The sequence below is a fragment of the Buteo buteo genome, chromosome 9 (assembly GCF_964188355.1).
Source record: "Buteo buteo chromosome 9, bButBut1.hap1.1, whole genome shotgun sequence".
In the NCBI taxonomy this organism is placed as follows: domain Eukaryota; kingdom Metazoa; phylum Chordata; class Aves; order Accipitriformes; family Accipitridae; genus Buteo; species Buteo buteo.
This window is the reverse complement of record NC_134179.1, coordinates 41522219-41540339: the sequence shown is the minus strand read 5'-3', so window position 1 is coordinate 41540339 and position 18121 is coordinate 41522219. Positions and strand designations below refer to the sequence as shown.

Sequence of the window (18121 nt, the reverse complement as noted above, 5' to 3'; positions counted from 1 at the left end):
GCTCTCATTCCTCTGTGCACCACGCCTGGGAGCTGGACACCAGCCGGGGCACGGGCTGAGGTGCCTCTTTCTGTCCTAGTGAGAATTTAGGAAAATTGAGGCAGCTCCATGACAGCCAAACGCTGTCCTGACTGCATCCCCTGCTCTAGGTGTTTTGCAGTCCCCTTCCCTTTGGGGATGTGGGGAGAGACAGAGGCAGCGCTGCGGGAAGCCAGGGATGGGGCTGACCTCTTTCCCGTGAGCTCTCAGATGACCACGGCTGCTGTCCCCATGCCTGCCCTGCTCGAGTATTGCTCCATACAGCCCTGTGCTCACCTCCCTGCTCTTCAGGAGCAGCCCCGCACGGTGTCGGTGTCCAGAGGAGGCTGGTCCCCACCACCCCCACGGACACAAGGTGGGAGCATGGCCCCAAGCCCATCCTGCCGCCCCAGGATGTGGGCACGGGTCAGTGCCCCCACAGACATCGAGGGGACAGTTCAACGTGACAAGGAGTTCGGGGCCATCGGCACACCGAGTCCTTCAGGGAACGGGGCAAGATGCAGCGGGGGCCACGAGCAGCGTGGCCAAGGGGAGATCGATTTGGGGGGGGAGCTGATGGCTCTCTGATCGGTGCTTGTGGGGCTGCTGGGGGGAAATATCACACGGAGGATTTGTCATTTGGTGCTGCTGGTGACTTTGGAGCAGGAGCCAGGGTGCGTTGTCCCCCAGCCCCTCCTGACCAGGCACCACTGACCCCACGTCGTATTGTTTCTTCTGCGGCCTTGTTGCCCATGCAATGAATGCTCTCTCTGGTTTGGTCTCAGCTTTTTATTCAGCAAAGCAAAGTGAAGGTACCCGCTCTTACACATCATGAAGGCAGATAGGAGTGCTAAGCTCCTAACATAAAGTGTGTTTTGGGACACAAGGCTGGCTTTGGTCAGGGCTGGTGGGAAAGAGCCTGAAGAAAGGGAGATTTCTTGTAAGAAAAACATTTTGCTGCTTTCACCTCCCTTATCCCACTCGCATTTTAGTTCATTTTTCAACCTGGCTGAGCAGGGACAGGGTCAGGGCTGCACTCAGGGCAGCCCTGGGCATCCTCTCCATGCCCAGCCATCAGGCTTGCACTGATCTCCCAAGGCTTTTTGTCAGCCCAGAGTCAGCTCTGGTCCCATCTCTGAGGGATTGCACTGGCATCAGCTGAAGGGTAACCACGACTCCACAGTGAGCAGCAAAGCGGCTGCTCCCCACGCAGCCCCCAACCTCCACGGGATGGCAGGGCTGCTGGGGAGCAGGGCTGGGTTTCGGAATCCTCATCTCAACCATGTTGCCGCAGGCTCCTGGCGGGTCAGGTAAAGGGAACGAAGGGATGGGAAAAGGCTGCCAGCCCTCAAGACCGCGGCTGTCTGGTGGGGTACGATGGGGTCAGGAGCAGAGGCAGCTTCAATTTTCCTTCACATCGGCTTTGGAGGCTTTAAAACCGGGAACACAGCGTGTATGAGACCAGGATCAGAGTCAACCTCCCCTCCTCTGTCCCAGAAATGCCTCCCCACCTCCAACAAACACCCTACCTGGAACCCATCCCCACCAGCAGCCCATCGGCTCTGATGGGCCAGGAGAGCTCAGGGTCACCCGGGCCAAGCCGGGCTGTCCTTGGAGCAGCCCCATGGCACGGTGTGCTGAGGGGAGCAAACTGAACATCACACAGCCAGCGGCCTCAAATCTACCGATCTCACCCCAAAAGGGAAGGCACCATCCCACTGATGGTACCTAAGCATGGACACGGTCTCTCCCCTTGCGCTGGGTGCTGGTGCTCGCCCTGCACGTTGCAGCACCCACAGGCACCATCCAGCCTGGCTGAGGGATGGGGAGATGCTCTGCTCCGCTCTGGGGGTGACTGCTTTGGGTGCAGCTCTGCTCCTGGCGAGAGGACGGTGCAAGCCCACTGCCTCGCTCTGCTCACCTGCACCATCAGGAGTTTTGTCTCGGTGTCCGCGTGCCCCTGGGCTGGCACCACCGGCATCTCGGTGCCGCAGAGCTTCTCAGAGCGCAGGGCCTCGGCGATGACGGTGACATTCACCTTCTCTGCAGAGGCAGATGGAGGACGTTGCTGTGACACTGCCTCAGGGGCTGGCTCCAGCTCAGAGCTGCCCCAGGGAGCCGGGGAAGGGTGCAATGGGTGCTATGGGACCAGGAAATGGAGGGAAGAAGCTGGAGAGTGGGGAAGGGAAAAGGGAGAGAGGGGAGGGGAGAGGGAGCTGGGAGGGGGAGGAAAGGATCAGAAAAGCGGTGACAAAGAGGAGTTTTGCAAGGAGTCTCGCCGCTGGGCTCTCCTCCCCATCCCCAGCCCTTTGCCGTCCTCTCCATACCCGGGCTGGTGGCTCGCACGCTCCACTGGAAGGTCCTCTCTTCATCTGCACAGACACAGCCTCTGTACACCCTGCCTGTGCCCGCCAACACCTCCAGCTCCGCCGACTCCGCCAGCGTCACCCGAACCTGCCGGACCACGGCCACGGCTCCATCAGCCCCCACCAGACCCCCGACCCAGGGCCCCCTCCCCGGCCCCACTCACCCGCAGGCACTGCCGCAGGTAGTTGAAGACGGTGGCCACGAGGGTGAAGGCTTCGTGGCGGACCACAGCGTAGGGCAGCGCCAGCTCCACGAAGAAGGGCTTGAAGGCCGTGAGGCTGATGGTGGGGGCCAGCCCCAAGCCCAACGGGGACGTGCAGAACATCCCGGCTTTCCACTCAGTGATGGCGTCGGGCACCGTCACCGTCATCTCCGTGGAGCCCCCCTCCCTGCAGGGCGATAGAAGATGGACAGACCTTGCAGGCTGGGTCTGATGGGCAGAGCCAGCAGAAGGAGCGTGCCAACCCCCTTCCTCTAGGTCCTGGGGACCACTGGTGGCCATCACACGCTCGGTGACGGGCAGAGGTACCATCAGTGTTCTTATCTCTTATGGCATCCCTTGCCTACAGGACAGACTGCCCTGGTCTCCCGGGGTCGGTGCTGAGGTCTAAGGGAAGGGGCTGGACATATCTCAGTGTCTCTCCTGGATACATGGATACTGAACCATAGGTCTGGGTGCTGCACCCAGAGGTGAAGCTGATGCAATAAGGGCAGTCCCCTGGCTTGAGGTCTGCTGGGGCTTCTTACTCACCCCACAGGGACCAGCTCCCACAGCCATGTCCCCAGGAAATCCACCTGCATCCCTCTGTCCAGCATGACACCGGCCTGCCTATCCCCCTCCAGTCCTGCTCCTGCAAACAGGGGCATGATTTGAACATGCTGCCAGAAAGGATGGAAAGAGGCAGGATGTGCCCACCCATCCTTCTGCAGCCAGCATGGAGCCTGTTACAGTTTCTCTCCGCTCACCTTGGGGGTATAAAGGGTATAAAGGACTTTGGAAGTGGATGTTTGGTGCACAGCCCAACTGAGCATTGGTGATAGTTTTCAAACCTGCATCCTGAAACATGACACAAGAGAAAAAAGCACCATGCTGAAGCCCAGAGTTACCAAAACGCCTTTCCATCCCTCTCTGAAGCAAGGAATCAACATGTACTTAAAGCCCCATGCCAGAACAGAGTTCCCAAAGATTGGGACCCCTCGCCATGTTGCAATGGGAATGCAAGAGAGGAATATCTGTGCCAAGGAAAGCTGTTGCTTTCCTGCTGTTCCAGGGACAGTTGGAAAAGATCTGGTGGATCTTCTCTGCTCGCTCCATTCCCAAACAGCCCCAACCCCTGGGTTGCTGCCAGTGGGAGACGCACCCCCAGAAAAGCAGGGGAATGCCAGATCCATCTATGCTGTTTACTCTAAGCCTGGATTTGTGATGGGAAGAGCAGAGCTTAGCCCCATCACTGTGAACTGCTGCTGTGCCTGGACTGACAGATGCATTTCACATGTCTGTCCCAGGCTGGCGAAGCAAGAGGCAGGGCATGTTATTTGGGCAATGTAAGAGCAAGGTTCGTGAGTGCAGACAGGGGCTGGGTGAGGGACCGGGTGCCCCCTGCACCCTGAGTAATCCTTCCTGGGAGGAAGAGGAGCATGAGGTAGGGCTGGAGGGCTCGTACCTTAACCAGGCCATAGGAGCCTGGCTGGACGTCAAACACCGGTAACTGCCTGCGCCACAGGCTGCGGCGCCAAACTTTCCAGCTATTCCATGGCACATCAAAAGGGTTAATGGCTGGACGGCCTACCATCAAGCCTGAGATCCCATTTCCCGAACAGAAAGGTGCATCAAGCTCTTCAGCAAGATAACCATCTTCAGGAAACATTGGGAGTAAGTTATAGACCTAAACCAAACAAGTGAAATTTGGGTAAGAAAGACATGAAATGCTCTTGGCCCAGCTCCAACCCCTTTTGCCCCTGGCATAGCCCCAGAGCTTCTGCACCTCCCAGGGCATTGCAGTGCTGCTGCCCTGCTGCCAGTCCCAGCCCCTCCGCTGAGACCCGTCACTGCCCCATCTCTCTTCTCCCCAAGAGCAGGGGATGCTTCCCACCGCCCGCACCCTGTTTTCAAGTTTTCCACCCCAGGAGGCACCACAGAGCAATTCTGTGGCTCAACCCCACCCCCCCCCCCCGGTTGGTAACGCACGACCTCCCCTGCAAAGCCCTGAAGTCCGTGGGTGGTGGCAGGGGCTCGCTGGGGGCTCCTGGCCACCCAGGATTCATCCTGCAGGGGCAGCTCCCCCAAGGTCCCCACCGTCCTCCCCTACAATGGGTGACAATGGAAAGAAACTATTGTCCCCGTGCCCCAGCAGTGAGTCCAGTCCAGCCCAGCACTGAGGTTACTCCAGACTCACCGTGCTGGGGTTGAGCTTGACCTTGAGACCGGAGGACCACACGCGTTGATCCACGATGTGGATGGCACACAGTGACCCCGGGGCAGCTTCCACCTTCAGGCGGAGCTGTGAGCCCACCAGAGCCCTCTGCTCTGAGAAGGACAGATTCACCTGGAGAGAGGGGAAGCCTTTGGGTTAGGGGAGAGGGGAGCTGGTCCCAGGAAGGACCTCTGTGCCGCAGCCTGACCCCAAATGCCAGCAGAGGATGGAGAGCGAGGACTGTGATCAAAGCCAGGAGATGGTTTGCAGCAGCAACAGGAATGGTAGAGGAAGGAAAATCCTCCCTGGAAGGAGAGTCTGGGACCAGCCAGTTGCAGGGGATGAGGAAAGGCTCTGCTGAAGAACAAGGCTGAGTGCCCACATCTCCCCACCGAGCCCAGCAGCAACTCCCTGGACTCCATCAGCCTCCACTCACCTTGCTGGGGAAGCACTTGGCCACCTTGAGCTCGGTGCTGTCAGCCACCATCTCACCATCGGGCAGCACCGCGTAGCCCAGCACCTTGGCTGTGGGTGCCAGCTCGGGGCCGATGGGCAGCTCCAGGGAGAAGGAGCCTCTCAGCCCTGGGCCGTGGGAAAGGAGGGGAAATGAGGACCAGGCACGGAGAGCAGAGCCCTGCACAGCTCGTCCATGCCTCAGGACCTACCAGCCTCTGCAGGCACCTCTTTCCTGAGGACGGTGGCAATGGTCCCCTTGGCCAGAACCTGCAGAGGAGGAGATGGGAACAAGTAAACCGATGCTTTGCGTGGAACCGGCACAAGCAGATGAGGGGTGGCTGTGGAGGACTCTCAGGGACAGACTATTAGAGCCGCATCCTTCAGGAGGGGTGGAAATGGTGCCCCAAGACCTGACAGCTCCAGAATCCATCCCCGAGTCCTGAACCCAAGAATACCTGCCCAGGGCTGGCTGGAAATGGCTTCTGCTGGAGGGGAAGGCTTAACCCCACACCCCGCAGAGCCTCATTCTCCTCGCCTGAGCTCTGCCCTTCATGCAGTCCCCCATCTCTCCCCAGGTGAAAGCTCACCAGGAAGACCACATCCAGACTTTGCAGCTCAGTCCCCACGGTCTTCTTATCAAACAAGTAATCCACCCCAAGCTGCTGGGACTGGCCGCAGAGCAGATTCTTTTCCAGCCTGCCGATCTTCAGGAAACTTTTGCTATCCGAAGAGGAGGGATACAGGTAGCGAGTGACACTTTTGTAGTTGAGATACTCCCTTCCTTCATGCTCTGAGGCTGGAGGGTCATCCTTGAGCTCACCCTGAAGGGTAGAAATTGAGGCTCTCAGTGGTAAAGATCAGTTCAGCAGCAGAGCACGGCAGGGGTGGAAGGTCACTCTGCAGCTGCGACTACCGTGCGTTTTGCTGCGACATCGCCGCAGGAGCATGCCAAGAAATGGAATCCAGCTGTGCTCAGCACCCAAAAATTAGAGCTGTGTGCCATCACAGGGCTTATCCAAAGGACACTCAAAGGGGTAGCCAGTGGATAGCAAGAGGATGCAGGCATGGCTAAGCAGCACATGTGGGCAGATGTTAGGAACTGAAAAAGCATCCCACAAATATCTGATCTTGTGCCTAGATGGTGAAGGTAGAAAGGAGCCTGAAATTCAGCAGTGAAGTATGAAACATTAAGGCAGAGAGAAGGAATTAGAGGAAGAACTTGCAGAACGCATCAAAAGTGAAAGTAGCCCCTTTTCCCAGCACAGGAGGAGCACAAAGAGTGCCAGGGTCTGCAAGGTTTGACAGGCAACCAAGGTGTTACACAGGCTAATGAACACATGCAGCTCTTTACCATAGGATGCTGTGGGTGCAATAAGACCAAATGAGGTTAAGGGGAGGCTGGAAGATTTTGTATAAGAAATCCTCTGTGATCTTTACTAAATCCAGAGTGCCCGAGATGTGTGGGACATGGATCACTTACATGCAGGGAGACCTCGTTATTCCAACCAGAGGTGTCCAGCTCAAAGGAGGCTCTCCCCGATGCATCCGTAAGCAGGGTTTTCCTTTGCATTTCTCCTCTAACATTAGCCACAAGAAAGAATTCCTTCTCCTTCAGGGCAGAGCCATTGGTTCCCTTCAGCAACATCTGCACTGGGAGGGATGGGGAGATGCTCCAGGCTGGGAAGCAGCCGTGGGGCAGAGGGCAGGGGTTGGAGAGTGGGCTTGGGGGTCAGAGGGAGCGGGACTGGGTGCAGCAGGGTGCAGGGGGAGCCCTGCAGGGTGCAGGGACCCCCTCATTACCGTCCCAGTGTAGGGAATCCCAGGCTTGTAGAATTTATCGGTGTTTTCAAAGGTGATCGTGGCCACTTCATACACAATCATACAGCTTTTGATCGCTGTACGCGACATCCCTGCGGAGAGGAGGGGGAGATGAGAGAGGTGCTCAGCAATTTTTCTTGGTGATTCCCCCCAGGAAAGATGGGTCAGAGTCTCAAACACGCAGCATTACACATTTGCTCCTTACTGCTGTCTTTGCAAGTGGCCATATGAAACAAAGCTGTCCTCTTGCAGGCAGTGGTTAAGGGCAAGTTTGCACAGTGCAAAACCACACTCGTTGGGCAACAAACACAAAAAAATGGTCCTCAGGTGTGATGGGAGCTGTAGCGTTAGCAGGACCATGCTAAGCCAAGATCTGCATGCTACCAAAATACCAAGCTTTGCCCCCAAATGCCCTTTTTAATGGCTGCAAGCAAATAGAAGAGGCCACTCACAGCTGCACTGTGCTGAAAATGGGCTTTTTACTTGACCCTAAGGATATGTCTAACAAGCCCTCTCAGGCAGATAACAACTGTTTATAACTAGATTCAAAGTCAAAAAGACTCGATAAGAAAAATAATTACCCTAGTAGCTCTCCAGGCACTAATCAAGCACAGTTACTAGTCTCAGGGAGGCAGAGAGTGGGGAAGGAGAGGTGGACGATGGAAGGATATCTGAGGGTGGGATGTTGGAATGGAAAGAAACTCCTGATCACCCTTCAGGACCTAAGGGATTCTTCCAGCAGTCAGGAGTAGAGAAAAAAATGACACCAAAGCAAGTCAGGCCACAGAGCGGCTGATGCTTGTGGAGGGGAAGGGCAGAGACCCTGGAGATACCCGAGCGGAGCAGTTGTGCCATGTCCTCCAGGTGCCACCACCCCAGGACATCACCAGGTGGTTGTTGGTACAGCTGTGCTCACCGGTCCCCTCCTCCAGCAGAGATGCATAGGCATAGAGCTGATTCTTGTAGTGCAAGCTGGTCAGGTTGAAGGAAGCCATCGGCACCTTGGTGGAGAAGCAGCCATTCCTCCCCGTCTGAAGGACATAGATAGCCACCTACATCAGCAGCAGCCCTGTGACTGGGCCCTTGAGTGTCATTTGCTGTCATCCTTGGGGTCCCAGCTGCCGCTCACCCCACTGCTGCTGCCTTCCTCCATTCTATCCTGCAACCCTTGGATCCCGCAAACTTGCCCACCCAGGGCTGGTACCGTGCTCTGCCATGCAGCTGCCTGTCCCATTCCTGCCCATCCTGGCCCAAGGACCACCCCAAGTGTCTCTGCTCAGCTCCTCTTTGGGATGACTCTGGGTTTGTAGCACTTCCACATGAGGGCTGGATCACCTGGCAATGCCCGAACGATGCACCCAGCCATCATCAGCCCAAGCACCCCAAAATGGGGAAATATTTCCAGGACCACCACCCATGTGCTTTCTCCCTTTCCTGCTGCCCTCACCTGGCCCCTAAACTCAGCACAGATCCTCGCAGATTCCTCTGGTAAAATATATTTGTGGGACTGGCACAGCTTGGCCTCAGCCATTCCCCGGAAAGTTTTCCCAGACGGGTACCTGTCGGGAGGGTACAGGAAGGGGAACAGATGGGGATGCTGCCAGGGGAGCATCACCCCAGGAACAGCCAGCCTCGCTGCTGGGGCTGCTCTCCGACTCACCGCCCACAGACGTCCACTGGGATCTTCTCGTCCTTCACTGTCACAACACGGGGCAGCTGGATCAGCAGTTCAAAGTGGGGTGGCCCTGGGGGGTAGAGCAGCAGGGAATGGGATTGTGCTCATTTCTTCCTTCAGGACTTTCTTGCCATCCCATGCGATGGCTCCCAAACACCCCATCCCAAACAGCCTTTGTCCCCACGTACCATATTCCGCCACGCTGAAGGAATGGCTCTTCCCCTCCACCAGGATGTCGTACGTGCCCAGGGCCAGCTCTGCAGCCAGCGGGAAGGATAGGTCCACGATGCCCTGCCGCAGGCTCACGTCCCGCCACTCTGCCACGTGTTTTCCGTAGGGATCCTGCACACGGGGACACGCGGCATCAGCCCTTGCTCACGGGGCTGAAGACAGGGTGTGTGGTGGTGGTGGGTTGACAACCTCAAGGACTCAAGTCACCCTGCGTATCCTCACAAGGAGCAGAGGTTTTTGCCCTGCCATCACCCTCAGAGCAGTCCTGAGGGCATCACCTCTGCAGAAGGAACATTTCCCCCCGGGGGCTGTATTAGCCAAGCTCCAGCCTGGCTACAGCAGCCAGAACTGGCAGGGGGATGCTCCAGCCTAGACTGGGAGCTCAGGGCATTCTCCAGTTTAGGTCAAAGTCTTTGTGGCAATAGCCATTGCTGTCTTCATCTGCGTAACCTGTCCCTTAGTAGCATCTCCCCAGAGGACCCCTGTCTTGCAGGCTGACAGCAAGCTGACCCTGAGTGGGCTGGAAATGCAGATGAGGAACTCAAACCCTCCTCGTAACTTCTCTCAGCACCCGCATCAGGGTTGTCCCTGTCTCTTGCTCCTTGTCCCCAGCATCACACACGTGCTGGGGCCCTTTGCTCCTCCTGAGGGAGCTGACAGGCTGGTACAGGGCAACAACTCACCTGCACGGCCACCAAGGGAAGCTGCAAAGAAAGAGAGAAGAAGCATTTAGCATGATCAAAGCACAGAGGGCTGAGCTTGTAGCTGAGCCAGGGGCTGAGCCTGTGGGGTCTGGCTTGGTCCCTACAGATCAGGTTGCTGGGCTGGGGGCTCGGCAGGGCTCAGAGCCACTGTCATTGCCTGGCTCCCACTGCCACGTCCACAGCCGTGGCGCTGCCTTTTCCGAGCAGCGGGAAGCGAGCGGCGAGGCTGCGTTGTGGAAACAGCGTTAGCTGTGGAATTGGGCCTGCCGGCACCGCGTGGCAACAGGAGTCTAAAACCAGCCGTGTTATAATGGTGCATAAAAGCTACACAGGAGAGGAGGAGGGAATATTGCACCTCTTGTGCCAGTGCTAAAAGCAAGGGGCTGCACCCTGGGCACTCAGGCTGGGAGTGCTGGGAAGAGCTGTGTCCCGTCCCCCCCCATCCCGTGTCCCTTTGGTGTTTGGGGGATTCCCTCCCCGCACCCATCTCCTCTATGCTCGTGAAGGCTGTGTCACTGCTGCCAAGACCGATCATCTTGGGCACATGGGGATCCTATTGCTTCCGTGCCCCCCCTGCACCCTGACCCCATCTCACCTCCCTGTTGCTGGGAATGAAGTTTTGATCGAAACGGACAATTCGAAACTTCACTGGAGAGAGCAAAGGCAGGAGCAGGAGTGAGCGCTAGGGCCTGGGACCCAAACTTGGGGATTCCATCCCAAGAGCCTGCGAGCTCTTCCAGCATCTCCTGCCCCTCACCAGTTTGTCCAGGCTCGTAGACATCCTTGTCTGTCTGCACCAAGGTCCCCAGCTCCAGGGCTTTCACCAGGACTTTCTTCTGCTCAGAGACCTGCAGGGAACCTCCCTGGATGGAGACGTGAAGATACGCGACCTCATAGATCACTGCAGGAGGGGTAGAAACCTGGCCCCAGGGAAAGAGCAGAAATAATTGCAAAGCCTTTACATTGGATGCCAGCGAGACATCATACCCGTCCCCATCGTCACCACCCCATCTCCCCACGAAGGCACCAGGGAACTGGCGTGCATGGGAAGATGACGCAGATACAACCCACAAGGTCTCTGTACGTGCCCCATGTCCCTCCGCTCTTCACCTCACTCATTGCCCATCCAGCATGGACCCCATGTCCCCTCCCAGTTTCCTCAGCCCGGCTCCGGCAGTGGGTAGGGGATGGATACACCCCTTCCCTAGGTCCTGAGCCCTGCCGCGGGGCCATGACTCACGTTGGAGAAGCAGGGCCAGTTCAGCTGGAGGATAGCACTGCCCTGCTCCTCCAGGGTAACATTGGGGACGCCGTGGCTGCTTGCCAGGTGGAGGGTCACCCGCACGGGCTCGTCCAGGTCCATGAGGTGGATGTGCACCTTGCCTGTGTATGGGTAGTAGAGCACGGTGGGGAATAACACCATGTAGTGCCTGGGGAGGAGACACGTTGACAGTGGAGGAGAGCAGGGACCCCCTCCACCAAATCCCAGTGCTCCCCTCCACTCCTGACTCTCAAGTTGGGGGTCACTTGGGTTTTTCCAGCCCTCTGCAGGGCTATGCCACCCAGCCTTTCCCCCACGTCTGCGCAGGCAGGCTGGCCAGTGCACAGACCGGAGCAGAGCCCCCTTTGCTCAAACACCTTGGGAAGGAGCCGAGGGGTCGATCGGCAGAAGGAGGAAGGGCTCTGCTCACCCACTGGCTTGTGTGTGAGGTTGCATCTACACCAAAGCAGCCCGGAGACACCAACCTCAGGTGCAAAGTCCTCTATGGGGCAACCCACCACCCCGAGTATTACCACCCCGAGTATTTCCACCCCAACCAGCGACCGCAGTCACGGCAAGGTTTGTCACACCACTGAGACCACCCACCATCCCACCAGGCACGGACAGGCAGACACAGAGAGGGCTTACGGCTTTGCAGATGCTCCAGCTGTGAGGTATAGGATGCAAAGTAGCAGGCAAGGCAGGGCAGCTGCAGACCCCATGCTTGGGCGTCCACGTGGAAGCAAGGTGGTCCCAGAGCCCCCGCGCTGGGTCTTCTTCCTCTCCTCAAAGTTTCACCTCCCCGCTGGCAGCAAGCAAAAGCCAGCGAGGTCCCTGGCTGGGACCCAGCCATCCAGCTAGGACAATGTTTAACCACAAGACCCAAGCTTTGCTGGGTTCAAGGCTCTGGGCAACTAAACCACACCTACAGCAGTGGGGACGTGGTGGGAGCACTGAGCCAGATCAGAGCTGACAAATTAAGCCGCACATAGGGAACCCTGGCAGGAAGGAAGGGAATAAAGGGGCTTTCTGGCAGATGAGTTCCTTCATGTGCACGCTGCCCTTGACCATCTCCACCTGACAGTTCCTGATCCAGTAAGTCATAACTCATGAGAAGCTTTGATAATACTTTGCCTAGTGGTATCTGTCTGGGTGGACAATTGCCACAGTTTTGCAGAATTTACTCCATGATGAGCCAGCCGCTCCCGAGAGTGGGAACAATGCCAAACTGGAGCGCTGCACCCATGTTTGGCCATGGTTTGCACATCTTATTTGAAGTTGGGAGGTGAAGCCTGCCCACCCTGCTCCCAGCACTCGTGACAGGCACGCACTGCATTTCTCCCTGCCCTACTGTCACCCTGGGGTGGGTAGGACAGGAGCTGCCCAGCTGGGAAGGAGCCAGCAGAAGCCCAAAGCCCTGCCTGGCTGCAGGGAACAGGCCAGGGGAGATGGTAGCTGGTGGATGGGTCTGGTTGTGCCATGGTCTGGAAGCCACGGGCAGGTCTCTCCTGCTCCAGGTGGGCATAATCCAGGCGCCTCTGCCCTCTGAGGGTTTTGGGCTGTAATGGATGCTCTTTCTGTGCACTTACTGCTTGTCCCTAAGGCAGGGAGAGGTCTACCTTGGGGGCAGACCTAGTCCACCCCAGTGTAACTCTCACCCTGCCACATTGCTCCTCACACCATCCAGCGCTGCACCCCATGGAGAAGCTGTGGTGTCCATAGGGATGCTCCACGTGCAGTGATGCAGGCACCTGGCATGACCGTGCAGAGACGGATCGCCCTCCCCGTGCTCCCCATAGCACCCGAGGCACAGGGAGGACACCACGCACACACACCACCAGGTATGGACTGTTTAATCTTGCACCCTCGTCTCATAGTTCAGCATCAAGGATGCTCTTCCCACGTGGCAATATCCTCCTGCCCCCCTCCAAGCCACACGCCGTGCTCTGGACCCCTCCTCAGAGCTGGCTGCATCTGAACAGCATTGCCAGCTTGCAGGAGCCTCTGGAAGAAGCAACCCAGCAAGCCCATGGGCGAACCCCACTGCAAGTCATACCGTCTGGGGTGGAAAATGGTGCAGCGAACCCCCAGCCCTGCCTGGCACATCTCTTCCCCCTACCCAGTGTGCAGGCAGGAGCCATCCAGGCAGATGCGGCTTCCTACCCAGGGCCAGACGCAGCGCCAGGATTCGGGGAGACAGGTAATGCCCCAGGGAGGGGATGCACAGTCACAGTAAGGGGGTTTTGGGGACACCTTGCACTGTTTTCAGGGTGCTGACGGGTCCCTGCACTGCTCTGCTTCCCCTTGCACCAGGGCACCGTCCTGCTCTCGCAGGCTGCTGGGGTGGTGGCAGGTCTGGTGGACACAACCGCAGGGGACAAGGGGACAGCACAGCCCAGCCTCTGGCTGTGCCACCTCCCTTCCATCCCCAGCGGCTCGGTCCCTCTGCCTAATTGCTGGTCCCGGTTGTGTCTTCCTCACACCGCGGGCTGCCCGTCCCCCTGATAGCATCAGCCCCAGCACAGCGTGGGAGCGGAGGCTGCTCAGCGTGCTGGTCCCCACAGTGATTTGCGGACATCTCAGCGAGGGCGTCAGCCATGGCCTGGCGGACAGTCTCTGTCAGTTCGGGGACATCCTTTGGGCTCAGGCCCTGGGTTTCTACCTTGGGGAGGATTCGGATGGTGCACGTCCCTGGAGAGAGAAGGGAAGGTCCAGGGATGCTGTTAGACAAACCCACCAGGAACCAGGTCTTCCCACTGGCATCCACCACCAGGTGCCTCCCCACACCTCAGTGTCCCACAAAGAGACGTCCAAGCCCCACCTGCCTCATCCCCAGTGCCAGCCCTGCCTTCCAGCAACTGGGCTTCTTGCCTGTCACTTACCAGAGGTGAATTTCTTATCCTTGGAGCTGAAGAAGTCCCAGTACGGGGAGATCACAACTGGGAAAATGGGAACCTGTAGGAGATGGAGGGTCAGGGGTGTCCTCCAAACAGACCCCCTCCCCAGGTGGGACTCCAGCTCCTGCCGTGCCCCAGGCTTCAGCAGTTCCCCTTCCCCTCCCTGGGTCCTGCAAGGCAGGGTGCCTGTCCCTGCAGACCCCAAAAGACCCTAACGACCCCCATCCCACTGCCCCAGGGTGCATGCCCGCCCCACTCCATCAAGGGCAAGTGGAGGGAGAGGATGGCCTTACCTGAGCCTGAACAGCCAAGTGGAAAGCCCCACGCTTGAAGGGCAACATGGATTTGTCCTGGTTCCTCGTGCCTTCAGGGAAAATCAACACTCGGAGCTGTACGGGGCAGGGAGAGATGTGAGCATGGACCCCGACCAGAGCACCCTGGGATCTGCTACATCAGTCCTCCCCGCACCCCCCTTGCCCCATCGGTGTTTGCTCCCCGACTCCCCCCTGCTGCCAGCCCCCCCCTCACATTTTCACGCCGCATGATCCTGGCCGTCTGGGAGATGACATTGATTGCATCTTCTCTTTTGTGGCGGTCGATGAAGATGATGCCACTGAGCCAGCAGGCCCACCCCACGGTGCCCATGTACATGATCTCCTTCTTGGCGATGGGCACACAGCGGTCAGGAATGACCTCCACCATGCCTGGAGGATGGATGGGAGAGGAAAGGATCCATCCCTGCCCAGTGGCACCCAGAACCAACCAGCCCTGTGGCTGTAGTGACCTGGCATCATCTTCCATTGTCCCAACCCTCTCTCTGCAGCACACCCATAGTCCCGAGCTCCTGTCCCACCAGCTCTTCTGGCCTACAGATTTACAGGTACACATTGCCCTGTACAAATTCTGATGCTGGCCTTGCTGGGATCCCCCCAAGGTGAGCCTGGTCCACCCCTGCAGCACCCCAAAGGCTGCCCGTGCAGTGATGAGCCCCCCACCCTCCCTTGCACGTACCCATGAGGTCAAGAGAAGCTTGGTGGTTGCAAACTATCACATAAGGCTCCTTGATGTTCAGATGCTCAGAGCCCCACACCTGCATCTTGATGCCATAGAAGCGTTTGAGGGGTAGGATCGCGGCACGCAGAAGCCTAGGGCAGAGGAACACATGTGGGGAACAGATCAACAAGGGGGGGCTGCTTGATTTTTTCCAGCCCTTTGCCATCACTCAGGGAGCAAGGTGCAAGGTGGGCCAGGCTAGATCTGGTCTACATGAGCAAATAGCATGTCCCAAGGTGTATCTGTGTTCAGTCTCAGTGATGCTTTGCTTTTCTAAGCACATTTGTAGCCTGCATAGCTTAGAGCTAACCTTGTAGCCAGCCCCAAGGTGAGATGAGCTGCTGTCTCAGTAGTAGAAAGTCTGCACTGGAGCTGCTGAGGAAGAAGAGCAGCCAGCACAAGCTGGTGGGAGAAAAAGAACAGGCTTTTTGATGTCCAGAGATGGGAAAGCAAGAAGAGAAGGGACGGGATGTCTGCCTGCAGCCAAGGTTCAAACCATCACATCCCAATGAGGACAGATGCCTCTGGCCAGGTGAGCCTCACCTGAGGCTCCTCCACGTGCACAGCTGGATCTGCGTGTGCAGGCTGGAAACCCAGACAACCAGGCTTGCAGCCTGCGCTGCAGAGACCTAAAGCCAGAGGAGCCGGATTGCAGCCAAGAGGCGCTGAGCCGTAGATGGATGAGCACTGGTGATGGACATGCAGAGGAACAGTCTTGAGACAGACAAGGCTACAGGGATGCGGATGTCTCCAGGGACTGTCCCTGCAGAGCAGCCAAAGGGCAGCACTGCGGGCACCAAGCTTTGCGCTGCGGGTGGAGGGGGGAGAGAGCAGGGAAGCGAAAACCAACTCAGCTTCATTCGTTAGAGAATATCACAAAGAATAGTTTCACTGGACCTGCAGTGTCGGGAAGAGATGGAGGTTTCATCTGTGCAGATGGAAGGGGGAACAAGGAAGAGTTGGCGTCACCATCCACGGAGGGCTGGACAGGAAGGTTAACATCACGACGGCAGCGCTGATGAAGGGTGAAGCTTAGTATGAGAATAACAAGAGGAGTGGAGGGAGGATGGAGCAACGGGGATTGCAGCACCCACAGTGGAGATAAAAAGCTGGTAAGCTTTCTGTGTTGAAACGGGGCATTCTCCAACCCACAGCACGAAGAGTACCCATGCCACGGTCCAGACATCTGGTGGCGATTGGTCCCAAGGACCCCCAAGGGACAGGGCTGTCAGCAAGAGCTCACCAGAGAGAGATGAGAAGTTTGGGAGGAGAGAATAGAGACAGGCATGGAGGGAGAAGAAAGCATGATGTTTAGAGGGTCTGTTGTATCAAAAGACCACCCATTCCTTGGGAAGCGCAGGCTCAGAGATCCCTGTGTCTGCAGGGAAGCAAAACACTTGTGGCAATGCCCCGAAGCCAGGACTAATGACAGGAACGTGCTTCAAGCCGGAGGCTTTGTGATTTGGAGCCTGAGGAGGAGACAGAGCTGGGTGTGCTGCTTCAGCAGAGGATGGCTGCAAGGTATCGGTGGGACAAGATAAGGCAGCGTGAGTCAGTGCTGCGTCACACCAGGTATTTGCACTAAGCCGGGAGCATTTGCCACAGGGCTCAGAGCACCTCTGGATGCGTGCATGTGTGCACAGCATTTCTGCACAGAAAGGACGAGGGAGAGAGGCTACACAACGGACTGATAACATCAAACCTCTGACCACACTCCTGCCAAGGGCCCGAAATCCATCGGCACAAATACGTGATGGCTTGAGCTCAGCAAATACCACAAGCTCAGACATTTTTCACTCTGACATAATTATATCCCTTTTGGTATGCTATCATGCCCAGGAATCCAGTAACAAGATTGCAACACCCTTGAAAGCAATCAGACCTTCCTCTCATGTTGCACAGCGATGTTATCTCAGCTGCCACCACTCTTGAGTACAGCTGACAGCACCAGCGCGCGACTCGCCAGGACATGACTGCGCCATGCCCGACAGCTGATGGCACCGAGACAGCCCAAAAGCCCTCTGCCAAACCGTGGTCCCCAGCTCTCCCACTGAGCGAGACCTGGCTGCTCTGCCAGGGAGACAGCAATGGGTGTATATTTGCATCCTGCTAATGATTGTACCTCCAACCTTTGCCAACCCCCCCCACCCCCATCACCCACCCAACTGATGACCCCAACATTGCGATGGCCAAGAACGATCCCTTTTATGCTACTTCATCCTCCAGGGACTACTAGTCCCGACCCAGCTGGCCACCTCTGTCGAGGCATAACCCTCCCTGGGCATGGCCAGCACCTCTTCACCACACCACAAGATGCAGATGCACCCTTCATTGCCACATGGACGTGACCACAGCCCTCACTATAGCCCCAGGGCTCAACCACTGGCCGTAACATGGCTGTGGGTATGCCCAGAGCAGGAGAGAGCACGCGCCCACAAGACCATATAAGCTCCTCCATCGCAGCCAAGCCCCAGCCACCTCCACATAGGAAGCACATCCCCAGGCTGTACTCACTTCATGTTCTCCACGGAGCGTCCCCGAAGAGCCGCAAAGGGGGACAGGAGGGTGGCCATGGCCACGATCCAGCAGTGGAAGAAGGCCACCTTGCAGAAGTAGTGGAAGGTGGCATTGTACCGGTAAAGGAGCAGGGCTGCCAAGGGGAGGAGGAGCAGCAGCCCGTGGAGCAGGACCACCTCCATCGTGCTGCCCCAGCGGGAGGATGCTGGGGAGCTCAGCCCGTGTCCCTGGGAGCAGGGCAAGTGGAGCAAGGGATGCTGAGGAACGTGGCGAGTGAATCAGGTGTATCAGCAGAGCAGCGAGTGGGCGTTCAGGGCTGGTCCAGGGGAAGGTGCTGTCTGTATCTCACCCTGTACGAAGGCTTGAGGATGGACTGGTTCAGATGGGAGGCAGGCTATCCCACCAAGGGTGGAGAGTGGTGGTGAGTCAATGCCAGGGGCCCTGTGTCACCCAAGGTGCCGCTGCTGCTAAGTGCCCTCCTGGGCTGTTAAAAGCCTTTGCAGTGCCTCCGACTTGTTGCAATCAGATCTGTTGCCCACAAAAAGTGTCCATGCTCTGGGCACCTCTCCTGGCCGCAGGGACCCCAACCCTTGGAAAGGGGGATCTCAGCTGGTAGGGACAGCAGGAGCTGGTTCTGGTCTGTGCCCATCACCCTGGCAAGGCTTGTCACAGATCCCTGTTGGCATCACGGCTAATCCCCAAACCTCACC

General features: G+C 57.6%; 2 protein-coding genes across 2 annotated transcripts; both read right to left on the bottom strand.

Annotated features, from left to right (window-relative positions):
* Positions 1-801: 801 nt before the first annotated feature.
* On the bottom strand, positions 802-11733 carry LOC142034634 (alpha-2-macroglobulin-like protein 1). Its single transcript, XM_075036227.1, has 22 exons — positions 11593-11733; positions 10924-11113; positions 10441-10603; positions 10279-10331; positions 9663-9683; positions 8937-9090; positions 8734-8818; positions 8521-8632; positions 7990-8104; positions 7056-7165; positions 6736-6900; positions 5843-6076; positions 5465-5522; positions 5236-5381; positions 4782-4931; positions 4050-4271; positions 3352-3442; positions 3137-3236; positions 2549-2774; positions 2346-2472; positions 1747-2061; positions 802-1448 (listed from the first exon to the last, which is right to left on the bottom strand). The coding sequence occupies exons 1-22, from the start codon at positions 11664-11666 to the stop codon at positions 1420-1422; spliced, it is 2940 nt and encodes a 979-aa protein (XP_074892328.1). The 5' UTR covers positions 11667-11733; the 3' UTR covers positions 802-1419.
* Positions 11734-13393: 1660 nt separating this feature from the next.
* AGPAT1 (1-acylglycerol-3-phosphate O-acyltransferase 1) lies at positions 13394-17629 on the bottom strand. The gene is made up of 6 exons (XM_075036226.1): positions 17409-17629; positions 14853-14986; positions 14370-14545; positions 14135-14230; positions 13827-13899; positions 13394-13635 (listed from the first exon to the last, which is right to left on the bottom strand). Exons 1-6 carry the CDS (start codon positions 17591-17593, stop codon positions 13394-13396), a joined length of 906 nt encoding a protein of 301 aa, XP_074892327.1. The 5' UTR covers positions 17594-17629.
* Positions 17630-18121: the final 492 nt, after the last annotated feature.